We start from the raw sequence: 11,007 nt of genomic DNA on the forward strand, positions 1-11,007 counted from the left end.
TAACTTTGTTGAATTATTTTAAGTTCTAAAGAAAACAACAAAAATCCATTGTAAAAAACAATGAAAGAAAGCCTTTAGAATTGGGAGGCGATTAAACAAACATCTCTTCCCAGTTAATTATAAAAACAAAAATCCACTGTAGAAAACAATGAAAGCGACCCAACCTTAAATTAATTGTTTAGAAGATAACGCGCTCAACATCTTCTTCACATGTATAAGAATAAACGAAGCCAATCGAAGTGAAACAAAGCAAAGCTAAGCTCCCTTGGTTTATTTTACTCTCTTTTGCTTCAATCCCATAATCAATACTCTTTCATGGCTTCTTCTTCATCTTCATCTTCTCTTCCAATGAAGCATCAAGTATTCTTGAGCTTCAGAGGTGAAGACACACGCCTTAACTTCACCAGTCATCTTCTCAAAGCGTTGAAAGACACGGGAATGAATGTCTTCTTCGATGAAGATACACTGGAAAAAGGGGACCAACTTTCACTAGCACTTTCCCAAGCAATTGCAGTCTCAAATCTCTCAATCGTAGTTTTGTCCGTCAACTATGCTTCTTCAAAATCATGCTTGGCTGAACTCTCTGACAACATGAGGCGCAAGGACACTCAAGGACATATTGTTCTTCCCATTTTTTATCATGTTGATCCTTCTGATGTACGAACTCTTGGTGGGAGATTCAAAACCTCCTTTGATGACCATGAATTAAAAAATCTAGATCAAGTACAACAATGGCAAGCTGCCTTGGCTGAAGTTGGTAAATTAAAAGGGTGGCATATAGAAGGATGCAAATTCGATAGGTAACTACTTATTTTTCATCTTTTTATATTTGACTTATCTTTGTTTTAGATTTCATATATACTTAATGTTTTTATTTTTGTTATTTGCTAGAGCTGAAACTGAGTACATTAAGGATATTGTTGAATACGTAATAAAAAAGTTGATGAATAGCAAGTTTGAAAGTGTTCCCGAAGAATTGGTTGGAATAGATGATCAGAAAAAGACGATTCTAAGATTGATTGATCAAGAAGACAGTCGTATAATAGGACTATGGGGAATGGGTGGTATAGGCAAAACTACCCTAGCTGATGTTGTATATAAGGAAGCCTCTCCAAAGTTTGAAGATCATTACTTTCTTCAAAATGTTTGTGAGAAATTACAAAAACAAGGAATCGAATCTTTGCGAAATGAATTTCTTTCCAAACTATTAAACCAAAAAATCTGTATAGACACCCCCTCCATAGGTTCAACTTTAATACAAAGGCTTAATAACAAAAGAGCGATTGTTGTTATAGATGATGTTAATGATCCGGATCAAATAGATTGTATGGGTGTTAAACATTTTGGTAAGGGAAGTAAAATCATTGTAACATCTAGAGATAGACAAGTACTTAAGAATGGAGGAGTTGACAAATTGCATGAGGTAAAGAAGTTAAATGAGAATGATTCTCTTCGGCTTTTTTCTACATTTGCATTTAAGCTATTGAATCCTTCTGCTGATTTTCGAGATCTATCGAACAAGTTTGTAAAGTATGCTCAGGGCAGTCCACTTGCTCTTAAAGTTTTAGGTTCTAAATTGTATACAAAGCCTAAAAAAGATTGGGAAAGTGAGGTGGACAGGTTAAAGGAATATGCCCAACCAAAAATTACACAGATTTTGAAGAGAAGCTTTGATGGGTTGGATGAACTAGAGAAGAATATATTTCTTGATATAGCATGCTTGATGAAGTGGACACCCAAGAAAGATGTAGAAGAACTTCTAAGTTGCTATTATAAGGGTGCAGTGTATGGAATAAGTAACTTGATCGACAAGTGCCTACTTGAGATCGAACCTTCTCAAAGCATTTATATGCATGATATGCTTGAAGAAATGGGCAAGGACATTGTTCGCCAAGAATCTAAAAGCATCGGAATGCGCAGTAGGTTATGGGTGTTGAAAAGTCAAATTAAAAGGGGTGTTGAAAAGTCAAAAATAGGAGGTGCAAGTGGCACCGAAAGAAAAAAATGGTAGGCAAGTTGTTTAAAGTTGAATGGGATAATTGCAATTTTGGTCCCTAATTTTTTAAGCCATTTGCAAGTTAGTCCCTGAACCTTAACTATAAATAGGCCTAACCATTTCTCATTTCAACCATCCCAACCAATCTTTCTCTCTTAGTTTTCTTTCTTCTCCCATTTGAGAATTCTTAAGGAATTCTATTTGTTTGTAATATTTTGAAGATAGTAAAGTTATCATCTGGTGTTAGTGCCCGAGGACGTAGGTATAATTTACCGAACCTCATTAAAACTCTTGTGTTCTTTCTTGTCCTATTTTTCTTTCAATATTTGAGGGTATAATAGTAGTATTTAATTGTGCTATTAAATTACTATAGAAGGATATTCGACTAAGGAAAGACTTGGTATTTAAGAGATCCATGTGATCCACCTCTCTTCCCAGGAATAGAACTTTGTGTGATTTTTAGTACAATAATTTACACGCTTGACCCTATTGGAACAACAAGTGGTATCAAGAGCAAGGTTAATCATAGTATGCTCTGTGGTTGCGCTTTGAACTGATCTTCCACATCGAAAAGATTTCCTTAGGTATATTGAAAGATTATGGAGAAAACGGTGGTGTAGGAGCTTCAACATCGTCCATGTGGACAAGACCGACAATTGCAAATGCAAGACTGGCCGTGGAGATCTTTGATGGCACGGGCCATTTTGGTATGTGGCAAAGTGAGGTTCTAGATGCCCTTTTCAGCGAGGTCTAGACATTGCCATTGATGAAGAGAAACCAGATGATGTACTGAAGAAAGATTGGAAGGCGATCAATCGGTTGGCATGTGGCACAATTCGATCATGCCTTTCTCGAGAGCGAGGTATGCTTTTCAAAGGAGACTTCGCAAATAAGTTGTGGGTGGCACTTGAAGAAAATTTTTGAAGAAAAACAGTCAAAATAAGCTCCACTTGAAGAAAAGATTGTTTCGCTTCACTTACGTCCCAAGTACCACAATGAATGATCACATCACCAAATTTAATCGTTAGTCACCGATTTGCTAAATATGGATGAGACATTCAAAGATGAAGATTTGGCTTTGATGCTTGTTGGGGTCACTTCACGAGGAGTTTGAGTTCCTAGAAACTACTCTACTTCATGGCAGGAGTGATATATCTCGAGCGAAGTCATGCGGCCTTATCTGATTATGAGCAGAGAAGAAGGACAAACAGAAAAACTCAATCGAGATACTGAAGCTTTAGTAGTCCGAGGTCGTTCATACACTCGAAGAAAACTCAAAGGGAGATCAAAGTCAAAGTCCGGACTCGGAAAGATGAATATGCCTTTTGTCATGAGAAAGGCCACCGGAAGAAAAATTGTCCAAAGTGAAGAATAAGGGAAAAGCTGCTGTAGATGCTTGTGTTGCAAAGCATGATACTAGTGACTCTGAACTATCACTGGTTGCATCATCATCATCGTTCCATTCAGATGAGTGGATATTGGATTCGGGTTGTACCTATCATATGTCCCCTAACCGGGAGTGGTTCTCTGATTTAGTAGAACTAAATGGAGGAGTTGTTTATATGGGCAATGATAATGCTTGTAAAACTGTTGGGATAGGTTCAATCCAATTAAAGAATCAAGATGGATCAACTAGAGTTCTGAATGATGTTCGGTACGTGCCCAGTTTGAAGAAAAATCTCATCTCATTGGGAGCCTTGGAATCCAATGGTTCAGTTGTTACTATGAGAGATGGGATTTTGAAAGTGACATCTGGTGCACTTGTGATATTGAAGGGCATCAGGAAAAATAACTTGTATTACTACCAAGGTAGTACAGTTATTGGAGCAATCGCTACAGCTTCTGGTAACAAAGAATTGGACTCAATGCAGTTATGGCATATGAAGTTGGGACATGCCAGCGAAAAATCCTTGTAAATTCTGGCAAAGCAAGGATTGTTGAAAGGTGCAAAGGCTTGCAAATTAAAATTTTTCGAGCATCGTGTTCTGGGAAAGCAAAAGAGAGTGAAATTCAGTACTGCTATCCATAATACAAAAGGTATTTTGGAATATGTTCACTCAGATGTGTGGGGGCCTTCCAAGACACCTTTATTGGGAGGAAAACACTACTTTGTTACTTTTGTTGATGACTTTTCCAGAAGAGTTTGGGTGTATACCATGAGAACTAAGGATGAAGTGCTTAGAGTTTTTCTTAAATGAAAAACTATGATCGAAAACCAGACTGGCAAGAAAATCAAGCGGCTTAGGATGGACAATGGAGGGGAATATAAAAGTGATCCGTTCTTCGATGTGTGCCAAGAGTATGGTATTGTTCGACACTTCACAGTTAGGGATACACCACAGCAGAATGGATTGGCAGAGCGTATGAATCGAACATTCTTGGAGAAAGTTCGATGTATGTTGTCCAATCTTTGGGTTGGGCAAGCAATTTTGAAATGAGGTGTGACATCTGCTGGCCATCTTGTTAATCGTTTGCCATCATCTGCACTAGAAAGAAAAACTCCTATGGAGGTATGGTGCGGAAAACCGACTCTGATTATGATTCCTTACATGTGTTTGGATCCACCGCATATTACCATGTGAAGGAGTCAAAGTTAGATTCGAGGGCAAAGAAAGCTCTCTTTATGAGAATCACTACGGAGTGAAGGATTTCGTCTTTGGTGCTTAAGCACAAAGAAAATGATCTGTAGAGAGATGTTACCTTTGATGAATCGCCACATTGAAAAGGTAGCGAGATGAAGATATTCGACAAGCGATACTCTACAAACGGTGGAGTGTACTCCAAAACAGTGGAGTTTGAGCGGATGGGGATTTGCCCAGTTAATAAGTCTAATTCTCCAGCCACAATGGAGGAATTAGAGGTTGAAGAGGTTCTGACCTAAGAACCACTAAGTACACCAGAACCAGTTGCAGTTGCAAGGCCACGGAGAGAAATTCGTAAACCTGCTCGATTTACTGATATGGTGGCCTACGCCCTTCCCGTTGTTGATGATATTCCTATCACTTATCAAGAAGCAATGCAAAGCTTAGAAAGTGATAAATGGAAAAGCGTCATGGATGAAAAAATGCAGTCTCTCCTGAAGAACAATACTTGGGAGTTGGCGCAATTACCGAAAGGTAAAAGGGCAATCGGATGCAAGTGGGTATTCGCAAAGAAAGATGGATCTCCTAGCAAGAAGGATATTCTCTACAAGGCAAGATTGGTAGCTAAAGGCTACACTCAGAAGGAGGGAATTGACTACAATGATGTATTTTCCCCTGTTGTGAAGCATTCCTCCATTAGAATTTTGTTGGCCTTGGTAGCACAGTTGAATTTGGAACTAGCTCAACTTGATGTTAAGACGGCTTTCTTGCATGGTGAGTTAGAAGAGGAGATCTATATGACTCAGCCCGAAGGATACACAGATGCTGGTGGTAGAAATTGGGTTTGTAAGCTGAACAAATCGCTATATGGATTGAAGCAATCCCGAGCGATGGTACAAGCGATTTGATAGCTTTATGAGAAGGCGTATACACAAGAAGCAAATATGACAATTGTGTGTATTTGCAGAAGTGCATGACGGATCTTTCATTTATCTACTCTTGTATGTTGATGATATGTTAATCGCTCAAGAGCCAAAAGAGATAGATAAGTGAAGGCTCGGTTGAATCAAGAGTTCGAGATGAAAGATCTAGGTGAGGCCAAGAAGATTCTTGGCATGGAGATAAGTAGAGATAGACAGAGAGGCAAGCTTTGTTTAAATCGAAGCAATATCTGAAAAGGTATTACAATGTTTTGGTGTAAATGAAAACACAAAACATGTAAGTACCCCACTTGCTTCTCATTTGAAACTTAGTGCTCAATTATCTCCAAGACCAAGAAGAAAGAGAATATATGGCAAAAGTCCCATATGCTAATGCAGTTGGGAGTTTGATGTATCGATGGTGTGTCTGGCCGACATTTCACAAGCTGTTGGAGTTGTGGCGGTATATGCATGATCTGGAAAAGTACATTGGCAAGTCAGTGAAATGGATTCTACGGTATCTTGAAAAACCGTAGATGTTGGTTTAATTTTGAATAGGATGAAGCACTTGGTCGGTTTGTAGTTGGATATGTTGATTCCGACTTTCTGGTGATTTAGATAAACGTCGTTCAACTACGGGTATCTGTTTACTCTTGCGAAAGCCCCATGAGTTGAAGTCTACCTTGACCTCGATGGTGTGTCTACTACTGAGGCGAATATATGGCGATTCTGAAGGTTGTTAAGGAGGCTATTTGGCTTAATGGATTGTTGAAAGACTTAGGAGTTGTTCAAAGTCACATAAGTTTATATTGTGACAATCGAGCGCTATTCATTTAGCGAAAAATCAAGTCTATCATTCAAGAACCAAGCATATCGACGTAAGATATCACTTTGTGCTGGAAGTCTTTGAAAAAGGAAAAATTCTTCTTCAGAAGATTCCGACAGCAGATAATCCCGCAGATATGATGACCAAGGTGGTAACAACAATCAAGTTTAATCATTGTTTGAACTTGATTAACATCCTGAGAATTTGAGCACCTTCAGGTGTATGGCGCTCGAGAGCGCATTTGGAGGCACTACAAAAGATAACTTTATCAAATTTGGGGAGTTGAAGGAAGTGTGTGAAGATGTGATTATCCTAATCAAATCTTCAAGGTGGAGATTGTTGAAAAGTCAAATTAAAAGGGGTGTTGAAAAGTCAAAAATAGGAGGTGCAAGTGGCACCGAAAGAAAAAAATGGTAGGCAAGTTGTTTAAAGTTGAATGGGATAATTGCAATTTTGGTCCCTAATTTTTTAGGCCATTTGCAAGTTAGTCCCTGAACCTTAACTATAAATAGGCCTAACCATTTCTCATTTCAACCATCCTAACCAATCTTTCTCTCTTAGTTTTCTTTCTTCTCCCATTTGAGAATTCTTAAGGAATTCTATTTGTTTGTAATATTTTGAAGATAGTAAAGTTATCATCTGGTGTTAGTGCCCGAGGACGTAGGTATAATTTACGAACCTCGTTAAAACTCTTGTGTTCTTTTTGTCCTATTTTCTTTCAATATTTGAGGGTATAATAGTAGTATTTAATTGTGCTATTAAATTACTATAGAAGGATATTCGACTAAGGAAAGACTTGGTATTTAAGAGATCCATGTGATCCACCTCTCTTCCCTGGGAATAGAACTTTGTGTGATTTTTTAGTACAATAATTTACACGCTTCCGACCCTATTGGAACAACAATGGGATCCTGAGGATGTGGATAAGGTGCTCAGATATAGTAAGGTAATATCTAATTGTTTGTATATTCCTTGTTTTCATGATTAAATTAAATATGCACTATCACCTATTAACCAAATAAATTAATTGTACTTATTTTAGAGTTTAATTTGATGCACAATATACAATCAATGAATCATATGATAAGATAATCAGATTTTAAAAGATCCAAGTTTATTTTTAATTACGTGTCATCATTTTCTTCGTTGATAGTATATGATTTGTACTATGTCGGTTTATCAAATACAAATCCTTACTTCAAAGAGTTTTTAATAAGATGTCTCCTCGTTTTGAAAAAACACATTTTTTAATATCTTTATGACTTGATATATCTTGTTATATTATGGGACTGAACCAATTTAAAGAATAAATTTAGACATGTCTTAAATTGATAAGATACGATTATATCCTACTATTTTCTAGATACATAACTTTAGATATTTTTCTTCTATATACTTATGAAAATTTTGAACATGGGGTAAAAAGATATTTTCTAATGAGTTAAGGTATAACATAGGATCACTCAAGGATCTATCATTCTGTTGGGTTAATTAAATATCTAATGCATTGCTTTAAAAAAAATAAAATTAAACACTTTATACAGCTGAATGCTCATGTAAGTAAAAAGGTATGCAAAATTGGTCTAAGCCTTTCTTAACATAATTACTTTTTTTTATGAGTGATTTAATAGAACAACCATAAATTTATATATATAGATGCTTGATAATATATTTCTTTTCTTATTAGGGGACTCAATCAATTGAAGGAATAGTGTTAGACATGTCTCAAATCAAAGTTGAGCTAAGATTACATCCTTCTACTTTTGAGAACATGATTAATCTTAAATATCTCCATTTCTATTTAAGAAACTCCGAGAAGAAGCTACTTGCAAAGGAGCATGATAATGTATCTCTTCCTAATGAATTAAAGGTTCTTTGGTGGAGTCATTATCCCTTCAAAAATTTATCAAGTTTTAATCCAAACAATCTTGTTACGCTGGAGTTATCAAATAGCAACATGGAACAACTTTGGGATGACGATGATCATCAGGTATATTCTTTCATACTTTGCTCATTCAATAATTTTTTAAATGATAAAAATGATTCTAATTGATGTGTAAGTAAATTATATGATATGACATCTTATTAAAACAATTTACGAATAAACATAAAAATATATATATTATTTCTAAAAGAAACAAGTTGATCTATTAATGGTAGGTGGAATAATAGAGACAATACATCAAATATAAACTTTTATTTTATTAATGTTATTATATTTATTTTTCTTTTCATTTTTTATTTAGCCCATTGTATGTGGATGGTGCTTAGAACTAATATAGCTATTTTATATTTTTTACTGAACAGGATCTTGTTAATTTGAGCTGCTTTGTCCTTAATGGTTGCAAGAATTTAAGGAAGATCCATAAACTATTAGGAGCCATCAACCTTGTAGACATTGAATGTATAGGATGTGAAAGTTTGGTCGAACTTCCTTGCTTGAATCATTTGGCATCTCTAGATTATCTTAATCTTGACAATTGCTGTAGTCTCAAGGAGTTTCCCGAGCTCCCAAATAGCATTTCTGCTTTACATTTAACAGAAACTGCAATAGAAGAAGTACCCGATTCAATTGAGCATCTCCATGGACTTGAATTTTTGTTTTTGGAAGACTCGATGGTCAAAAATGTGTCGAGCCATATTTCTAAGCTGTAATTGCTTCATCTGTTAGATCTTAGATCTTGCCCAATCGCTAAATTCCCAGAAGTCCCAAGAAATTTAAAAGAATTATGCTTACCTGGTACTGAAATTGAAGAAGTACCATCGTGTTTTGACTGTCAAAGTAGTCTTACGCTCTTAGATTTGAGCGGCACAAGTATTAAAACAGTTGATGGGCCCTCATTGATCAAAAGGTTTGAAAACCTTGAACGTTTGAAAATGAATGGTTGCGAAAGCCTTGAATTACTCTCAGACGTTCCACCAGATCTAGGATGCTTGGAAGCACATGGCTGCACATCATTAGAAAAAGTAACCTTCACTTATCAAAATCTATTTGAAGTCCCTGATGATGTTTTCATGATATTCTCTAATTGCTTCCATTTGAATCAAGATTCAATTGATAGCATTGAGAAGGCTGCCATGTTCAAAGTTAGAGCCCAAGTAAAGATACGGATATTGTTACGGACATATGGTGGTGAGTCACAAAGGCTGTTTTCTTGTTTCCCAGGAAATAAAATTTCAGCAAAAAAGTTTAAGTTTCAGAGTTTTAGTTCTTCAATAGATTTGAAGATAGCCCCAAACAGGCGTATTGGCGATCGATTCTTGGCTTTTGCTATCTGCCTTGTGGCCGATCTCACAAACTGTCTTCACTATCAAGATCTTGAATGTATCTGTGAATACCAACTAAAAGCCACCGATGGTGGTAATGAAAAGTTCAAAACGAAGTGGTATGATAATGAGGATAGAAAATTAGACTCTGATTTAGAAGACTTTGAGTTCATGGGTGATCCGGTGTTGATTCTGTTTCATGACGATATGGTTAAAAAAGACAAGGATTATGAGGAGGCATCATTTGGGTTCTACATAAAACGTCGCAACTACCGTTGGAAAGAGGATAAAGATAAAATCGATGATATAGAAGTGAAGAAATGCGGTGTTCATGTATTTTATGTGGATGAAGTTCAGCTTGATGAGATGAGCAATGATGTATTGGATGAAGATCAGAGTGATGAGACGAGCAATGATGTATCGGATGAAGATAAGATTGATGAGACGAGCAGTGATGCGTCGGATGAAGATCAATTAGATGAGACGAGCAGTAATGCATCGGATGAAATCAAGAAATGTGCAACTTTGAAGAGATGAGCAAGGATGTATGTTCTGTAGAAGAAGATATTCCCGACCCCATCCCACAACGTAAAAGGCGTAAGCCCACTTAAACAAAAAAAACCTAAGACCATGAAGGGAATTAAGATGGCAGTGATTGGTGTAAGAAAAGCAGATGACAAACCAAAATCATGAGGGAATAGCAGATCTTAGGAAAGATACTTTGAGCTTTAGCTTTTAAAAAAATGAGGAACAGGTAATCAGTACTTTGCCTTGAATCTTCAATTACCTTTGACACATTGTGATTTTTAGCTTCCTCATTCCATTATTTTCCTCAGATTTATTGAAGGATTAGGGAATGATAAATCTTTGAGAATGCCACTGCTGAATTGGAGCTTTAGCCATACAAGGAGAAACACTTGAGCTGTAAGACCTTCAATTTGTTTTACTGAATGCTTGCTTTATACAAGTGTTTGAACTGATATTTGGTGACAATGCAAGTTGTCAACAGATTAGTCAACACAAATCCAAAGTAATATTTTGAGGCCCTTTCTGGGTTCTGGCAATTCAGTCTTGGTGGAGAAGTAAGTTACCTTTGACTATGAGTTATTATTATGATTTTAGGTTCATATAATGATTTTCAACATCCTCAACTTTTTTTCCCCATATTTATCAATGGGATTATATAAATCCAGAATTTGCAAGAGATCTCAAAATTGTGGGATGAACAAATGGAGCTGGAGGCAACCTTTGACAGTTTTCATTCTGAAGCTAGACTTGGTTAGTTTCATGGTAGAGGCATTGGAGTTGATATTTTCTTATGTTGGATTTTCATTATCATATCAGTTTGGGCTGAAATTTATTTGTAGGTTACTGCCTTTCATGTTGTTTGAGCATTGCCGTGAGGAGACATTCAGA

General features: G+C 36.4%; 1 protein-coding gene across 1 annotated transcript; it reads left to right on the forward strand.

The window, feature by feature from the left end:
• The first annotated feature begins 315 nt into the window (after positions 1-315).
• On the forward strand, positions 316-8,979 carry LOC108471776 (disease resistance protein Roq1-like). Its single transcript, XM_017773345.1, has 4 exons — positions 316-800; positions 892-1,923; positions 8,131-8,314; positions 8,632-8,979. Exons 1-4 carry the CDS (start codon positions 316-318, stop codon positions 8,977-8,979), a joined length of 2,049 nt encoding a protein of 682 aa, XP_017628834.1.
• The last annotated feature ends 2,028 nt before the right edge of the window (positions 8,980-11,007 follow it).

The sequence above is a fragment of the Gossypium arboreum genome, chromosome 10, assembly GCF_025698485.1.
Source record: "Gossypium arboreum isolate Shixiya-1 chromosome 10, ASM2569848v2, whole genome shotgun sequence".
NCBI lineage: Eukaryota > Viridiplantae > Streptophyta > Magnoliopsida > Malvales > Malvaceae > Gossypium > Gossypium arboreum.

Coding starts and splice junctions, on each gene's coding strand:
- LOC108471776 (XM_017773345.1), top strand. CDS start 316: ATGGCTTCTTCTTCATCTTCATCTTCTCTTCCAATGAAGCATCAAGTA. Junction 801..891: donor GAAGGATGCAAATTCGATAG/GTAACTACTTAT, acceptor GTTATTTGCTAG/AGCTGAAACTGAGTACATTA. Junction 8,315..8,631: donor GGGATGACGATGATCATCAG/GTATATTCTTTC, acceptor TTTACTGAACAG/GATCTTGTTAATTTGAGCTG.